This window comes from Psammomys obesus, unplaced genomic scaffold (genome assembly GCF_907164565.1).
Source record: "Psammomys obesus unplaced genomic scaffold, mPsaObe1.curated_primary_1811, whole genome shotgun sequence".
Lineage (NCBI taxonomy): Eukaryota > Metazoa > Chordata > Mammalia > Rodentia > Muridae > Psammomys > Psammomys obesus.
Genome location: NW_026585644.1, coordinates 61,309,811 through 61,328,325, shown reverse-complemented (window position 1 = coordinate 61,328,325; position 18,515 = coordinate 61,309,811). Strand labels below are relative to the sequence as shown.

Below are 18,515 nucleotides of genomic sequence, written 5' to 3'. Positions count from 1 at the left end.
TGTGTGTGTGTGTGTGTGTGTGTGTGTGTGTGTGTGTGTGTGTGTGTGTTGTATGCATATGTATGTGGGGAGTGCCTGTGCATGCACACACAGAAGCCAGAGCAGGAACTCAAGTGTCCTGCTCTGTCACGCTATGCTCTATTCCTCTGAGAAAGGGTCCCTCACTGAACCTGGAAATGGCCTCACCAGGCCACACTTAGCTTTCCTGCCATAGTGTGCACATGGAGGTCAGAGGGGTAGGTTCTCCCCTCCATCATGTGAGCCCTAAAGGTCAAACACATCAGCAGGCTTGGAAGCCAGGCTCTGCACTCTCTGAAGCCCACTCCTTCCACTTTTACATGAGTTCTGGGGATCAACTCATATTAGCAGGCTTGTGAGGCAAGTACCTATACCTGCTGTGCCATCTCTCATCTTTTAATACTCTCATTATATATGGCAAATATACTAGTATTTTTATATATACTTATATAAATATAATATATATAATATAAATATACTTACTAGTAACTGCAAACTTCACACCTGTATTTTAATACGGAAATTAAGGGAAACCAATATAATAGTAGCAGATATTTGTTTCAGATTCTTACTGTCAGTGAAGGTAGATGAGTAAATGCTTTAAAAAAGTGAGCATGGGTAACTGATGACTTTTTGTAACATGAAAATGTATACTGCTGAAAAAAATCTATCGATAAGACTTCTCTGTGGGCATGACTCCCAACCTTGAATGCCAATCTCATTTATCAACTAATAGTAATAGTATTATCTTACATGAGTTGAAGCATATAAGACAATTAATTGACAGGGAATGTATTCAGCTGTATCACTGTAAGGTATTATATGTTCACTGCAGACCATGTTACATAGTGAGTGCTGCCTTCCCGTGGGTAGGACTATCTGACTTCGGATCCTAGGCTATCATCAGTTCTATTCCAATTCATTGTTGTTTATTGTTATTTTTACATTTTTTTTGTGTGTGTATGTCTATCTGTGTGCAGGTCCCCATGAAGACTAGAAGGGCTTGGGATCCCTGGGGCTGGAGTTACAGGCTGTTCTGAGCTGCCTGCTATAGTGTCCCGCCCCGCGGGACTCAGTTATTCATGGGGGCGAAGGGGGTCAATCCTGAAAAAGATGGGGGAGAGAGAGAAAGGACACAAGCAGACAGTTGCCGGTCAAGTGTCTCTTTTAATGAACTTTGGTGTTTCTTTTAAAACGTGGTTTTGGTAGGGCGGGGGAGAGGGGCGAGAAAGGAAAGTAATAGTGGAAAAATACCAAGGCCCTTGGTGGGAAGTTCCCAAGGCTAAGAAGGTGGGTTAAAGAGTTACAAGGCCCGAAGATAACATCGGTGGTCACATCGGTGGTCACGGATGTGTCCCAAAGCAAACAGTTTTGGGAACAATGGGTTGTAAGAAGCTATGGCCTGCTGGCGCCCAGTGCTTATCTGGCAGGTCAGGCCCTTAGGAAGGGTCCCAGGGCTATGTTCCCAACACTATAGGTGCTGGGAATTGGACTTGGGTCATCTGAAGACCGACAACAAATGCCACCCTCCAGCCCCAGTTCTGTTATCTTAGCACAACGGTTCACTTCCCCAAGTCCCATCTTGTCAATAAACAGAGAAACTCGCAACACTTGTATGGCAGAGTACAGAGTAGGAAAGGATGTGCGCAGCTCAGCCAGTCACACATGAAGATCAGCTCTCAGCAGGCAGAGGGTCTTCATGTCGCAGTGGTGGTGCCTGTGTCTTCCATTTCCATTCTTGTCAGGAATTAATGGAGTTAAGTCATCTAAAGAATGACTTAGTTATAGTTAAGACTTACTGACGTAGTTATAGTCAATCATAGTTAAGAAGAAGACCTTAGGAAAAAGCTTTGTTTAATTTAACATCCAGTTTAATACCAAGATCATAAAGTGTTACATCAATGTAACTAAAGACAAATTGTAAGTTTTGAGAGCTGGGGAGATGATTCAGTCAGTAACATGCTGTTTGTTCCTTAGACCCATGTGAGTAAACTGGGCATGGTGGTATGTGCTTGTACAGGAGGATACCTAGAGCCTACTGCCAGCAGCCTAGCCTACCTTAGGAATAAAAGAGCCTGTCTCATAAAACAAGGTGTTGAGAAGCAACAGCCAACATTGTTCTCTAGATTCTATATGCAGGTATACCCACACATTTATAATACACACACATAGACACGCATGCACACACAAAATGTTTGACAACATATATTGTTTACAATGTTTATTATTTTCTAATTCAGCTAACATGTATCTAGGAAACATTATACATGAGAAATTTGCCACAAAAATGAACACAAATATAAGTATACTGACTGAGTTCTAATATACAAGTTTGGAAATGGCCTTAGTTTTCACTTGAAAGAATAGAGGTAGGCGTTAGTCCCTGTACTCATCCATTGAATGTAATGGCACAGTAACTCATGCCACCCATTCAGCAAGGATCTGAGTTCATGAGCTCATTCAGCTACAACAACGTATATACGGTGTATTCATTTTACCACACAACAAATACTCCAGAGCCTCCTGTGAGAGACACTGTTCTGCAAACACATAGTGGTTCAGCAACACAAGGCCCCGTCTCCCTTCCAGTTCTGTATTTCTTAATATTGGAACATTTCCCCAATGTACTTGTATGAAAAAAAAAAGCATATATACCTGGATTCCATTTGTACGTGGATTATGATTTCATGTCCATGCATTTTCCCTAATGAAAAATCTGGATATATGTTCACAAAAACTATTGATAGTCCTTCTTTGATGTTTGGATTTTTATATTCTATCTCATTATTCATCTCGTTTATTTTTAAATGTTTTATATTAATATGGCAAAATTAAAGATCAAAGTGACAGTAGCTTGAAACTTCAAGTGTAGCATTCACCATGAATTCTTTTCTTATGTGATATTATAACTTCTTACAGCTGCATTATCCATTTTGGAATAACTTCCTTTCTTGCTTACAGCCTGGAATCAAACAGTATGCAAGTGCTACAGGCTCTCTTACAAAAACTGCTTTAGCCAGTGAGTCCTTACTAGGTCTACAAGCCTATGGCCGACAGGTAAGACTCCTGGGCCGCTTCCTCTCTAGAGCAGTGGGTGCACGATAGCCCTGCCACTCCTCATCAGGAGGTTTCTGAAATGGGCTAAAGGAGTACAGTATAGATAGGAAAATGGGCTCAAATGGTAATCTTCAGAGAGATAGAAGGGACTGTGCTCAGGCTTCAGAGAGCATGGAAATTACTCAGCCATGAACAGTATAAGAAAGGAAAAGTTTTGTTTTACATGTTTGGAGGTCCCCCCCCGAGCATGCTGGGAGTTGAAATTTGGGGCCTTGTTATGTGCACGTGGGTCCACCAGAGTTCTCCCTTTAGCTCATGAAGGTTTAACTTGAAGACAGTGAATGCTAAATGCTTTATCTCAGTTTGATTCTGTGGAGTGCATACCCACCGACTGACACATAACATTTACACTCTTACGTTTAACACAACTTGCACCTTCATATCAAGTACCTGAAACATCCTGAGTTTAATCTACATCCATTTTAATGACTTATGTTGAAAATTGTTTGCATCTTAGGTGAGCACTAACTCATAAAACAATCTTTTCTGCACTTAGAAATGCCAAATAAGTTGTTACTCTATGGAGAAGACTGATAGACTATAAACCTCATGAAAGAAGAGAAGTGGCTGGTTTTGTAGATACAAGTACTGACAGAGATCTGTCTAAGTGAATGATCAGTAAATAATCAACATGACATGTGAGGACAGCTTAAGCATAAGGGAGGAAGTGTAGGGAGACACGCTGGCTGCGACCTGTGTTCGGTCCTCACAAGTCAGCATTACCTTGAAGCCTGAAATGAGGCTTTTCCTTTGAGCCTCCCTCCCTGCTAAAGGAGAGAAAAGGTGATACTGATAATGATTGTGACTGGATGATGATGGTGATGATGGTGATGACAATAATAGTCATGTTCTGTCTGCAGTAAAGATTTCTTAGGAAACTGGAAAGCTTCTGGGAGTCAGAGGTGCCTCAAAAAGGCACATATATACTGTTTACTATTGCCTTTTTAAATATACATGTTACCACTCTAGAAATTAGGGAGTAATTATCAAATATTATTCGGTGGTCAGACTTAATTCAAAATCATCACCCCCAAAATAATCTTGGGTATTTTATAACCACCAAAGTTCATAATCAGTATAGAGATAACTGAGTCACTGCTGCTGTACATTAGTTTACTGATCAACAATGTTGTCACCCTCACCTTCTTCCTTGCTCAGTGGGAGAATGTACGCATTCAGGTCAAGGCTACAGAAAGAAGTAGCCTTATTACATAATAAATATTATTATTATAAATAGTCTTATTATTAACATGTATAAATTATTTGTGAAAATCTGTATTATCATTTGACACATATAGAAACATCTCAAATATATTCTTCTTGTTTTGATTTGTTTTGTTTTTGAAACAGAGTATCACTGTATAGTCTAGGATGGCTACGTAGTCTAGGCTAGCCTCAAAGTTACAGTAATCCTCTTGCCTCAGACTCATTCACACTGAAATTACAGGAATTAGCCACCATACCTGGCTAAGATGTACTTTTCTTGGAATGTATTATATGTCAATAAGAAAGAAGTTTAAATAAAGGGAAAAATAATATTTTTACCTTCAGTGTGTTTCCTGACAGCAAAAATAATAATTAAGTTTGAAAAAAAATTTTTTAGCCAACCTGGTGCTATTCAAAGTACATAGAAGCACTGGAACAAGAGCGGATTCTTCTGAAAATTCAGGAAGAAATGGAAAGGAAGATGTTCACAGGTAACCTTTGCCTCTTATGTGCAGAACTGCCTTGTTGCATCTGCCACAGGCTAAAGTCGGGAGTTTGCTACAATCACCTTTTGTTTCCTCTCCTTCATCTCTGCGGGTATAGCCTCTCCCACAAACTTCTTAAACCTTCTACTGGCTCTGCTCCGTCTCTGAAGAAGAGCCTGTCTCTTTATGGCGTCCAGCGTCAGTTCCCAGGGACCCTGTCTTCAGCTCTTGTCTCCTCTCTGCTTCTTTATTAACCTTCCAGAACCCAAGGCCCTGGCTCTCCCCGCCACCAGCTTCTCACCCTCCAGTTAGAGAACTTTCAGTCCCTCTGTGTCTCTAGACTTTCTCCCAGACCCGTGCCTAATACTTCTCCTGTTTTCCAGGGTAGCAGCCTTTGAGTCCGTGTCTACACCCTGCTGCTGATAGGTACAAGGTAAGGCTTGCTGTGAGGCTTCCTTTGACTCCACACCCTCCCCTACAGGCAAACCTGCGCAGACTCAAACCGCACGTCTCCCACTCTCCCATGCCTCACTACCAAAGAAAAGGGTAGAAGAGCTTGTCTTCTGATTGACAAACAGTACGCTCTCTCAAGAAAAGATGCCTCTAGGGGAGAATGGCAAGCTTCCTAAGCTCCCCCAAGCTTCAGTGTGTGAAAGGCCCAAACACCCAGCTGAGTCCGTCTCCGTGCATACACTGATGAACTGTAGGATTCTGATTGGATTCTAATTCTAATGTGGAAGCGATTGTGTGAGCGCAGCCAATGAAGGCACCTTCTCTGTCCTCTGTCTTACCTGGTTTCCCAGAATCCTTTTCCCCAGCTCTTGGGGGCTGGAAGCGGGCTGGGGCGGCAGTGTTGGTGGTAAGCACTCCCCGGGCTGCTAATCTTATTTTCCTTCAAGTTAGCCTACCCCCGTCCCGCCTCATAGCTTCACTACGTAATGCCCTGAACTCTTAAGATATGTTTTGTTCGTTTGTCAGCTTGTTCTTAATGGAAAGCTCTTTTCAATTTTTATGATTATTGTTTAGATTTATGCATCTTTGTTTCATGCATTTTTTTTTCTTTTACAGGATTTCTTTAAGCCAACTTTAAGTAACCCAAGAAGCTGAATGCCTACATTTTTTGATAGTCTGTATTACTTTAGAATAGTATCTTCTACCTAGGCCAGAAGAATTAAAGGTTTTGCCTATCATGGTCCTTAAGGAAAAAGCAATATTATGTCCCTTGTGAAATCCTTTAACAGATATTTCATGCGGGCTAACTATATGTGGTTAGCAGATCTATCCTAGTGCAATTAACCCAAATCACAGAGGAGCCCATGTCCAGCTGGGATGCACTGGCTTTACACAGCAGTGCGCCCAAGACCCACATGGCGTAGGTTAGCATTTCACTAACTAACTAAGTGCTTGGCTCACTTCAGTTATTCATGGAGGCACTGTGGAATCACCATCGTTAGCAGACACCCAGGTAACTTCCATACGGACTCACCCTACAGATTACTCTTTTAGGCAGAAAGAAACAGTGCTTAGAAAGTGAAAAGCCCTGGCATAGGGCTACATTTGTGTTTAAGAGAGCACCAGACACAAACCTTCTGATGTGTGTCCCTGGGGAAGTAGGTGAACCTGTAAGAAATGACCTGAGAAGGGTGTTTATGCATGGCGCACATGCCTCAGGAGCTCCAAGGACCACAGCCCAGATTAGAAGCTATGTCCTAGGGTCCCACACAGTCCTAGAAGGTCTTTTCAGAGATAAAACTGTCATTTTAAATTCTCCAGGAAGTTTAGAATCTTAAATAGGGGAAGAATCAGGTGACATACTTCAAAGATCACCTTTCTTCTAAAGAAGGGATTTCAGACACTTGTTATCTGTTTGGATTTCTGAGGTGAGGATCTTGCTGTGCTGTCCAGGCTGTCCTTGATCCTCTTGAGTCTCTGGGATTACCAGTCAAGGTATGGACCACCATGCCTTGCTAGTTAAAATGTCACTGGCAATGTCCCTGCACAGTACCCCATGGAATTGGTCATTGTTTCACAAAGCTCCAAAAGAGCTCTCAATTTCTTGTGGTTTTCCATCCTTTTTCTACCTCCTCTATTTTAAGCTGAGATTTTGTTGGTTGGTTTGTTTTCTTGTGGTTCAATTTTTTTGTTCTCTCAAAATCATAATTCTTTTGAAATTTTAGTTTTTTCCCAGATATTCAGTGTCCATCACAACTAATGAAGCCCACTTTTTGCATGCCTGTCAAGGTCTGCTTCTTCCCTTGAGTTGTCCAGACACTGGTGTGCACCAGGCTGGACTGGAAGGAATGAAGCTTAGCTGGGTGGGTGGGTTAGCAGAATCTTGGTCCTTTGCTGCAGGGTGATAAAGGGTGATATAAACTGAAGGGAAGCGGCTAGGGGTTTTCAGGATGAGGGATATCATTGATGGATGCTGAGACACTGGGAATGCTTCACTTGCATGAAGAGGGATTCCAGGTGCTCTCTGGACATGTCCTCATAAGGAAGTTGTAACCTAAAACCTGGCTTCCAGGCTCTGGGACTACCCCAAGAGTGTCAGAGGTAGGGGTGGCAAGGCTGCATGCACTAGGCATGCAGGCCCAGAACAGGGAATGAGTTGTCCTTACTCTTGCCCACCTCAAGATGGGATTTTTGGGATTTGGACAAGTCTTGGCCTTATTCTTGCTGTGGGATGGCTCCCCTGGTTGTATGGCTCATGTGCCCACATAAGCACTATAAAATATTAAGAAAATTAAGTTTAAAAAATATTGTTATCTTCTGTTTTTCTTCCCTAATGTTCTTCCTTTCTTTATGCAGATAGTTTCTAACCTATATAATTTTTTTCTCTTAAAAGAACTTTTGACATTTCTTGCAAAAACAGGTTTATTCCAGACAAATACCATAGAAAAACCTTTATTTCTTTTGACAGATAACAGATAGTTGCTTCTGCTCCAGTCTTTGCCTTCTGCTCTTTCCGTCCTGCACACCGCTACCTTCACTCCTGTCCCTTAGTACTTAGAGACTGTCCTTTTCTCTCCCTGAGTTCAGTACAGCGAGTCTTTCCTCATCAGTGGCGACTCTAGATAAACTCGGATGTTCTTCATGTCAGAGATATTTCCATTGGATTCTTTTTGGCATTTTCTTCTCTGTGCTTGCTTTATCAATCTGATCTTGTTTATCATCCAGTTTTTTTGTTATTGTTGTTTTTGAGACGACAGTGTTTCTCTATGTAGGCTTGACTGTCTTAGAACTCATTCTGTAGACCAGACTGGCCTCAAATTCAGAGATCTGCCTGCCTCTGCCTCCCAAATGCTGGAATTAAAGACCTGTGCCCAGCTATCATGCAAATTTCAATGCTGGAGCTCTTGATTATTAAACACAGTCATGGTCAGCTTCTCAGCTTGGCAGTGCCAACATTCCTGCCATCTCTCAGACTGGATCACATGCTGCTTTTGGAGTCTGGACTGTGCAGTTTGCTTTTGAGTGTACTGTAAATTTTTGTTGAAAGCAGGACACAGAAATTGAGATGGATAGAACTGTGGCCTCTGTTTATCCGGCTGGCGGGAATTTTAAACTTAACTGTGGTAAAGGAGTCTTAGATTTTCTCTATGCTCTTATTTTCCTCTTTGTTGTTTTTGGTTTTTCTAAAGTCTCCTTGATAGTGCAGAAGGCTTGAAGTTCTTATTAAACCTCCTTATGTGGGAAGAAGAAAACACTTTTAGTCTCATGATCAGGTCTCAATGTTTTAATGAGCCTGAACTGAGTGTTTCTCTTCTGCCAGGTTGTTGGGGCATTGGTTTAAGAAAAAAAAAAAAAAAAAAAAAAAAAACACACACACACACACGCACACACAACATAGCAAACAAAACAAAATCTTTTTATTTTAGGTTCTAGTAAAGTTGTGTTTTGATGGCAGGCTGGTTAACAGAATGCAGAATGATCTTAAATTAGCTGTTTTACTCCTCCCCCTTCCAGGAGCAGGAGGGGTTCTCTTCATAGGCGAGCATGCCAGAATTCCAAGGAGGTAAAACTCAAGGAAGTGGAACTACAGAGATGGCTCAGCAGTTCCATCACTGCACACTCTTCCAGAGGGCGCAGGTTCAATTCATAGTACCCATAGAGTGGCTTACAATTATCTGTAACTCCAGTCTCAAAGGATCCAACTCCCTCTTCTGGCCACTGTGGACATCAGGCACATGAATGGTAGACAAACATACATTTAAACAAAGTACTCATATACATAAAATAAATAAATCAATTTTAAAAAGAATCCAAGGAAGTATGGGCCACTGAGAGTTTTAACCCGGCAAGCAGCCTCATTGCTCTAGGACAGCAGGCTGTGTGCCTGGTGTGCAGTGGCTCTCCGTCCCTGCCTGCCTCCCCGTCTGCAGTGGAGAGCCAGAGATCACCCTGTTACTACAGTTCTCTGATGTATCCAAGAATTGTTGCCTTTCTGTTTGTTGGGTTGCCTTCCTGTTGAGAGGATGGTTTACAATGACTTCCAAGCCCTTGACAAACCAGAGCAGGCCTGATGCTTGAAATCTGCTTGACATCTGCATTTTAAGTAGTCTGTAGACAGTTTGTGTACAACATGCATAGTTTTTAAAAAGTTAGTTTAACTATTAAATTGATGCTCATTTTTTTACAGTAAGTATTTACACATTTGTTTTTGGCTCTTCCTCAAAGCACGGCACAGAATTGCAGCCATCATGAAGAATTCTCTTCTAGCCGTGTGTTCACATGTATGGCTGGCCCTGGTTTACTTGGTCCTCTTAACATCTTTTGAATTTCTCTCTCCATTCCTCTCTATTGTGGATAACTATTCTAATCCTCATCACCTTGATTCTGGACCTTACTTTATCTCTTTCTCCTGCATGGCTACCTTCCACCTGTCTTCAGAGAACTCATCCTAAAAGCAAATATAATTCTCCTTCCTGTCTAACCACCAAGACACTTCCTCCTGATACTGTTCAGATCTGCTGCTACTGCTTTCTTACAGCCACAGAAGTCATTGTCTTCTCTTCAGTGGCTACAGTCTGCCATTGACGAGAGCAGCATCAGCCACACTGATTGTAATTTCCCACAGTTCAGGTACAGTTGTTAGTTCACTTTTGTTCTAGTACCTTACATAGAACATCTAAAAAGCAGATGTTCAGTAAGTAGTTGTTGAGGAAAAGGAGCTTGAACTGAAACAGACAGGAGAAGTTGGAGAAGCCAAGTGAGCACAGATGCCTTCGCTTCTCTCTACTTTTCACTGTGGATGTGGTTCAGCTGCTTCTGCTTCCCCAAATGATGGGCCTAATAGGGAACTGTAAGCCACATCAACCCTGAATTCAATTTTCTGCACTTAGTGTAGCAACGCTATATTTTAGGTAGCCTCAATTGTCTTTCTATCTCACTTGGATGTGGACAGATGACTAAATAAATTCTAATTGTGTTATATTTAGGCATTTAATGAAATGTGCTACTTGATAACACCCAACTTTTGTAAACCCCAGGTATTGAGTATATTGCTCTATGTCAGACCAACCCATGCACTGGAAAACACGGGCGCTTGAGCTTGGAGTTTTGTTACATTACTTGTAATTTTGTGTTCCTTCAAAATTTTGAAGGAAATTCAGTAATGAAGTAACCCAACAGTACTCTAGCCAGTTAAAGACATAATTTGTGGTATATATTTTATTTTTCTTTTTTGAATCAGGGTCTCTATGTAGTTCTGGCTGTCCTAAAACTCAGTACATAGACCAGGCTGCCCTTGAACTCACTGGCCTCTGACTCTGCTGGAATTAAAAGTGTGTGCTACCACACTTGGAATGCTATATTTCTTAAAAATGTATCTTTTCATTTCTTCTATCATTGAAAAATACAGCATATAAACTAAGTACTTTCTTTTTCTAATTGCCATACTGTTCACAATGACAATGAAATTTCTGCCTAAAAGATACATCCAGTGAGAATTGGGCTGTGCATCAGCTGATCACTCTCCTGGAATGTCGAGGTCCTGGCACCAGACAAAACAACAAGAAAACATCCACAGACCTGAAGAGACTGGGTTTGTTCTGAATCTGTTGCTCTTTCTTACTTGGGGTAATTTATTTAATCTCTTTGCATCTCAGTTTAGTTTAGTTGTTCAGTGCCGGGGCCAGCCAGCAGAGTCGAACGGTTCTTGAGTTGGGAGTGAGGATTAAAATTAATAAAATAAACACACAGCACACAGGAAACTTTTTAAAGGTCCAGACTCGACAGCCATGGCAAAAGGCAGGCAGCTGCAGCAAGCAGTGCCAGCAGCAAGTCTCAAGTCCCTGCCGGCCTCCTCAGTCTCTAGCCTTCTTCTCGAGCTCCTCCACTCTTTCCTGTCCTCCGGCTCCTCCCATAGCACAACATTGTATCTAGTTGCTTATTTGTGTCCTGTTTACACAAGAGTTGAGACAGGATGCTTGGAGCATCATCTTCAGCCTTCTTCTGCAGTAACTGTCGGCCTGTCTTTTTATTGTAGAGTTTCTAAGCCAGAGTAGAAACATCTCAGAACAATGGTTTAATTTGCACAAGGAGCCTGAGGAAGAGGTGTGATCCTTACAAGCTATCCTACCTGCTGTCACAAACAAAAGGAGATGGACTTGCAAATTCTCTGCCATTAGTAAAGGCCTCCCAAAAGCCACCTCTCCGCCGAGATTTAAATATCAAAGCAGGCCACTGGAGTCATGGCTCCCGACAGTTCAGAAGGAACTTAAAATTTTTTGTAGCTCTGCCCGGTGATGCTAAATGTAACTGTGGAACTTTCTATTAATTTCATTTGTCCTTTGACAATTTCCCATGTGTACACAGGGCTTTCTGTTTAGTTTTAGCCTCTACCTGTGGGCTCCATCCCACTGCTGTTATCCGTCCCTCTTCCCCACAGGCCCGTTTCCCAGATTCACGTCATTTCATTTTGTTTTGTGACTGATTTTAACATGGAGCATCTGTGTAGCTTAGAACTACCCATGGAGTATGCTGGGCTTAGTGGCACCATTTGGCACCTACTAAACAGTGACTATCCCTCCCTTAGAATAGACCAGCTGCCTGTAGTTCAGCAGGGACAGTATAGTCCTATGAGCCCCTCTGCTATCTGTGGTTGGCTGTTGGCGAGCTCAGAACAAGCAACCACAATGGCTGTGAGATCCTGTTTGCAGGATGTGTCCTGAAGGTTCTGAGCCCGTCTTCCTAGCTTCTGGCTTTCAATTCTTTCTGTTTCTTCCACAGTGACAATAGAACTTCAAAGTTTCAGTCTATTCCTTGGTGAGAATTTATTTCTATAAATTTATTTCAAATTAAGACCTTAGAGCTAAAGATGAAAAGGAAAAGTCAACATGTATAGTGTTTCCTTTGCCAGAGTCAAGTACACACCAAGCAGCTGAAGAATTAGGTGGATTTGAAGAAGCTCCCTGAAAGTGTTAGTTCCACATCTGATCCTTGTAGCAGAACCCTGCTTCATGCTGTTCCTTTGAAAGCAACGAAATCAAGCAGGCAACTCTTAATTTGTGGGCACAAACAGCTGGCTGATTGGTTAACAGCTGCCAGACCCTTCCCATACACAGTACCACAGCAGTAGCTCAGGGACATAACCCAGCACCTGCCCAGGTTGTCTGGGCATGTAGCTCAGTTGGCAGAGTAGAATACACAAAGCCTTGTGTTCAGTCTGCACTGCAGAAGCCTGGTGGGGTGCATACCTGTAATCCCATCACTTGGGAGCTGCAGGCTCTGTAGCAGTTCAAGGCTATCCTCAGTTACAAGGAGAGTTGAGGCTAGCATGGGTTTTATGAGACTCTGTCTCAAAAAAAAAGGTGTGTACATATGTGTGTGTGTGTGCATGTGCGTATGTGCGCGCCTGCGCATGTTTGTAATCTCAGCACTTGAGAGGGTGAAGCAGGAAGATGGGTTTGGGACTACTTTGTGCATCATAATGAGTCCTTATCTCGAAAACAACCAGCCAGAACCTCAGGCTGCTCAAAGAGACTGACCAGCCAATGAGTCCAGAGATCAAGAGGCTACTGCAGCTGTGTGAACTACTGCAATTGCCATGGCTGCCGTTCGCCGTTCCAAACACAGTTCCCAGAGCTCTGCTTCAGTCTCAAATGCCCCAGAGGCCCTCAAACAGATCCAGAGATCTTACCTTGACCATGAAGCCTTCAAATGGACTTTAAAGGATCTGGCCTACATGCTGGCCCTTTTTGCAATTGTCATCAATCTGTCAGAGCAGAATACCTCCCTATCTGTGATAGCTAGTCGTGCCGTACCGCTCTCTCCTCTGAGCAATCTAGGGGAATTCTTTCCTATGCCTCCCCAGGTGCTGTGACCAAAGCCCAATAAAGCCTCATTCGGTTATTCTATGTCTACTTGTTCTATGTCTTGATCATGAGCTGAATGACTGAGCTGGTACTCAAAGGGCAGGTACCTCCCAGTAATGCCCATCACAAGTACACAAGAGCAGTTAGAGGGAAGTGGCAGGGACAGGGGCTGTGGCAGAGTGCAGACAAGCTGCAGCTCCCAGTCAGGAGAGTGCCAGAAAGCTGCTGAGAGCCGCAGCTCTGGCTACTGAGAAGCTGCAATGCTAAGCGGGCACTCCAAACCTGGAGTTATAAAACCGAGAAACAAAGGTCCCAACACTGCCAGCTCAGGGCTACAACCTCCTGTGTACAGTGCAGAACTGTCACGCTGGGTGCAGTCCTGACAGTGGAGGCTGGCACCCAGGGAGCCACATTCACATTCCCATCTGAGCAGCAAAAGAATTGGCAGTGTGATTGGTGCAGATCACATAGCATGGTGCCTGGCTAAGACTCAGCAGTATAGGAGACAATTAAGTGCGATCTTCTTGTTTATTATAACAGACTGCCATTTCCTTGCAGCTTTCTTCATTTCTCTTAGTAATGGAATCCCCATGACTACCTAGTGGATCTCACCATGTCTCAGTCTACCTCATGGGTAGATGTTATAGAGCAGTATCGTTGCCGCTACCACCACCACAACCATCGTCATAATTATCACCACCACCACCATCATCATCATCAGATCAGCTTGCTTGCAACAGCTGGGCTTGTCAACTGCTGACATTCGCTCGTAGGAGTGGGTAGAAAGGACCACTGGACACTCACCTGAGTTTCTAGTAACTCCTCTTATAGCCATTTGCATACAATTCTGCCTGAATTTCGAGTGGTCTCCAGAGCATATAAGCTAGAGAGTAACAGAAGGGGCCCCGTTTACATAGTTATCATTCATGATAAGTGCAAGCTGCCTCCTTTTTTTAAAATAGACTTTTTTTTTCTCATACAATATATCCTCCCAGTTACTCTCTAACTTCCCTCTCTTCTGGATCCAATCCATTTCTGTTGTTCATTAGAAAAGAGTAGGCATCTCAGAGATAACAACTAAACCATAATAAGATAAAGCAAAACCATCATGTTTAAGTTGGAGAAGGCAACCAAAAAGAAGAAAAAGACTCCCAATAGCAGGTGCAAGAATCAGAGGGCCACTCATTCTCAGTCAGGATTCCATAAAAATGCTAAGCTAAAAGCTATGACACCCAGAGGGTCTAGTGCAGCCCCGTGTAGGCCCTGTGCTGGCTGCTTCAGTCTCTGTGACTTCATGTGTGTCTTGCCTAGTTGATTCAGTGAGCCTTGTTCCCTTGGTGTCCTGCCCAGCCTCTGGCTCTTACAATCTTTCCACTTCCACTTTGGTGGGGTTCCTTGAGCTCTGAGGGGAGAGATGAGAGATTTGATGGAGACCTCCCATTTTGACTCTGTATAATGCTTGGCTGTGGGTCTCTACATGTCCCCTCTGCTGCTGGAAGAAGCCTTTCTGATGATGACTGGATAAGGCCCTGATCTATGAGTAGAGCAGAATATCATCAGGAGTCATTGATAACTTTGTTTTTTTGTTTGTTCCTTTCTTTCTTTTTTTCTTTTTTATTTTTTTACCTGTAGTGTTTGGTTTTATCCTAGGTCTCTGGGCTATCTTTTAGTCTCTGGTTCTTGGTTACTCAAGCAGTTTGGGTGCTTTCTCATGGAGTGGACTTTAAATTAAATCAGACATTGGTTGGCTATTCCCCAAATTCTACACAACCATGGAGCCCAAGCCTTCTAAGATCTGCCGCTCTAGTGCCACCCCTGCTCTGGCCACTCACTCCTCACCCACAATGTGTAAGCATGTCTAAGACACTCATTTGTTTCCCAGGTAGAACTTTGGTAGAATTGAACTTTGGTTTGTCCTTGGGACCTTAGGAAGAGGGAAGAGATTTTCGCAACAGTAGATATTGCTATGACCCAAGTTCAAGCCCAGGGGATGTGCACAGAAGTGTACAGTGTTCATTCAAGTCTTCCTGTAAGCTAGACAACACTTGTGGGGGTGGCTGGCTTCTACACATAGATGGAACCTCTGTGAAATTAGAATTACCTCACTCTGGACGATTATATGGGAGAAAAACAGATTGCCATGTTTTGTTTTGTTTTGTTTTTTTCAAGACAGGGTTTCTCTGTGTGTAGCCTTGGTTGTCCTGGACTTGCTTTGTAGACCGGGCTAGCCTTGAACTTACAGAGATCTGCCTGCCTCTGCCTCCCAAGTGCTGGGATCAAAGGCGTGTGCCACCACTGCCCAGTCTTTTATTTTTATGGATTTTTGTACAGCAGTTTACCTTAGACCTTAACTAAAAGTTTCTAGGTATAGAAACTAGGTATAGGGGTAAAAAAAAAAACCCAAAATACATGGTGTTGATCAGCTAGTGTACATCAAACAAAAACAAACAAAAAACCTGGTGCCTCAGACAACATGGAGGAGACAGATCATATGCACCTTATTGTTCAGAGCTCTAAAAGAAGAAGTTAAAAGGTGTTAGTGTAGCTGGGCACTGTGGTACACGCCTGTAATTCCAGCACACAATGAGGCAGAAACAGGCTGATCTCTGTGAGTTCAAAGCCAGCCTGGTCTACAAAGTCCAGGACAGTCAAGGCTAGACAGAAAAACTATGCTTCTAAAAGCAAACAAAAGTGTCAGTGTGTATGTATTTGGTGGTTTAGCTCTTTAGAGAGGTACTGGAGAAAGCATTGAGCAGAAGTTTATCACTTCCTAGTAGATGTGGAAGGAAACACAGTTCAGCCAGGAGGCACATTCTCTATGTCTTGCAGTTAAACTTGGTGTAAAAGCTAATGATTTGAATCCTCAAGTTCAGTAAGTCAACATCAACTATGCAAAAGTGTCTGAGACTTGTCATTTAGGTGGTGGCAGCCTCTCAGTGAAGCCATGGTAAAGATGAGGCGGGAGGCAGGGAAGGGCTCATGAGCTAGCCTCAAACAAATGTGCCTACAACCCTGATTGGATGAGTAACATATGAATACCTATTTGATCGGGCGGAGGGAGCATTAACAGGGCATCTAGACTCCTTGCTGGCTTACCCCAAGATGTACTCAAAACGACCAGTCTCAATAAAGATAATTTCAGTCTCTAATTCCTGCCATAAGACCCATGAAAGAGGGCTAAAGAAATAGGTCAGCTGTTAAAGCCAGACAGACAAGACCCATAAATGACCCCTAGGCAAGACAGTGTCAAAGCACCCTTGGAAACCTTCCTGTTCTCAAAAGTTCTCTCACACTTTCCCTTAATCTATGTTCATTCAGAACAAGTCCCAAACCACTGGCTCAGGAGAGCTCTGGTGACCGGTGACCCTCAGACATACTAGCCTTGACTCAAGATTACCAAGATCCCAGAAAGGCTCTACCACTCCCAAAACATCCATGTCAAAGTGATTGCCGTTTTTATTCTAACCAATTATTTTAGAAGACCTTACAATAGACACTATTAAAATAAGAGAAATAGCGAAGCACAGAAATGTACAAGAGAGTGCTGACTGCTTAAACATAATCAGAAGAGATTTTGACCTGGAACTGATGCTAACTGGATTGAAAACTAAAATTTTGATGGGATTTTATTTTCAACAAAACCACTAACCTGGCTTGAAAATGCAATAATATTTCAATTTCTGACACAACCACCAGGGCCCTAAACTGGTATCAGAAACGAGCTATGCAATGTGTCCAACCCCCCACGAAAGGCCTGCTCTGCAGAGCCAACTGTAGATGTGTTCTAGAAGTTTAAAATAGAGAAAAACTCCCAGGAGGCAAAGCCAAGTACTCCAGAGAACGAGCCACGTGAGGTCTCGCCAGGGCTCCTAGACACAGGTTAACTGGGAGTACCTCCTCTATCCACTCTGCGGCAGCTCTCAGACTCTCTGGGTGTCTGTCAGTGTCATCCATCAACACTCTCCCTCCACACAGTATCCAAGTCTTTGGTGTACTCACAGCTTCCTCAGCATGAACGCATGCCTTCTCTTTGGCTTCTTTATCATCCTACCTGCAAGCTTTTAAAAGAGGGTATGTAATAAGGTGTTTGACATATCAAATGTGGAAGTTCTAGCAAGGGCTTTTTTTTATTGCTGAATTGATAAATAAGTTGGAACTTCATCTCACAAAAACAGAAACAACAACCACCAAAGAACTCTAGGCACTTATTCAAGAAAAACTACTGAACCTTAATAAAAATAGCTTAGAGCCTATGGTATTTTGAACTAATGTTTACACACACACACACACACACACACACACACACACACACACACACCACCCAGCTACCATAATGTGACAGTTCTCTTCTGGGATAGATTTTGCTGTTTTGCTACTGGAGAGATAATTTGGGACAGGATTGCTGTGAAAACTGAAATAATAACCCATGCTTAATAGCAAAAACTACAGGAAGGCTAACCTCGCACTTAGACTGAGGTTAAACTGTTGGTTGGGCAAGCAGTAAACTAGCAGACAAGCCAGAAAGATAGAGGCAGCCATGATCACTAGTCAGGTCTCATATACTCCTGGTGATTTAGTATTACAGTGAGAATGGGCCAGAAAGATAATGAGGCAGCCGTGGTCACCGGTCTCCTCTACTCCTGGTGATTTGGTACTGTGATGAGAATGGGCCTACAGCACACTTTAATAACGAGTGGACTCTTAAGTCGCCTACAGTGCCAACACTCTCGCTGTTTCCTGCCTATCCATCTGCCTCCCTTCTCTCATCACTCATTTTAAAAATTATCCCTTTAAAATTCACCCTAATTTTTTTTTTCTCTCAACTAAGTTGGCTTTATTCTTTTTCTTGTCTGGCCAAGTACCTTAGTTACCTTATCCACCATGTCGTAGTTTGAGAGTACATGTTTCACTAGATGCTCAGTAGTTTGAACAGCTGTAACTTTATAATTGCGTCCAGAAAATCATGACAGTGGCAACTCTTTGCTCCTGTGGACTATGTTTAAAGGTCATGTTTGAAGGCCACAGGACGGCCACCAGGTGATCTCGCACTGCACGTGGCAGAATTCGTCCCTAGAAAGTTGTATTTCTTAGTTGAACCACTTTGCTTATTGTTGATATATTCTATTAAAAATAGTGAATGCCTATCCAATTAGGATCAAAACTGTATTAAGACTATAGTTTTTTCAGTGGAAACTTTTGTCATTTTTAGTTTAAAGTACTATTTACTAAGTTTTTCTGTTTGTCATTGAAAGGTTCTAAAACTTCGAGTTAATTCCTGCGACTGGGGCAAAATCACAGTCCTTTCAGAGCAGAGTCCAGCAGCAGCCCCCTACCCAGCTTAACCTTAGAGTGTGACTAAGAAAGCCCATGGAAT

At 42.7% G+C, this 18,515-nt stretch overlaps 1 protein-coding gene across 5 annotated transcripts in view; it reads left to right on the top strand.

Moving 5' to 3' along the window:
- The window catches only part of Rgs22 (regulator of G protein signaling 22), a 116,462-nt gene extending 110,382 nt beyond the window's left edge, over window positions 1–6,080 (top strand). For 3 of the 5 annotated variants that reach the window (XM_055620265.1, XM_055620284.1, XM_055620247.1), the window contains 3 exons: window positions 2,980–3,075; window positions 4,739–4,832; window positions 5,210–5,804. In XM_055620265.1, the coding sequence (XP_055476240.1) occupies window positions 2,980–3,075; window positions 4,739–4,832; window positions 5,210–5,214 (195 nt within the window). In that variant the 3' untranslated portion in view covers window positions 5,215–5,804. Of the gene's footprint in view, window positions 1–2,979; window positions 3,076–4,738; window positions 4,833–5,209; window positions 5,805–5,894 lie in introns of those variants that run through there. The other 2 variants (XM_055620255.1, XM_055620274.1) reach the window with 2 other exon arrangements.
- The last annotated feature ends 12,435 nt before the right edge of the window (window positions 6,081–18,515 follow it).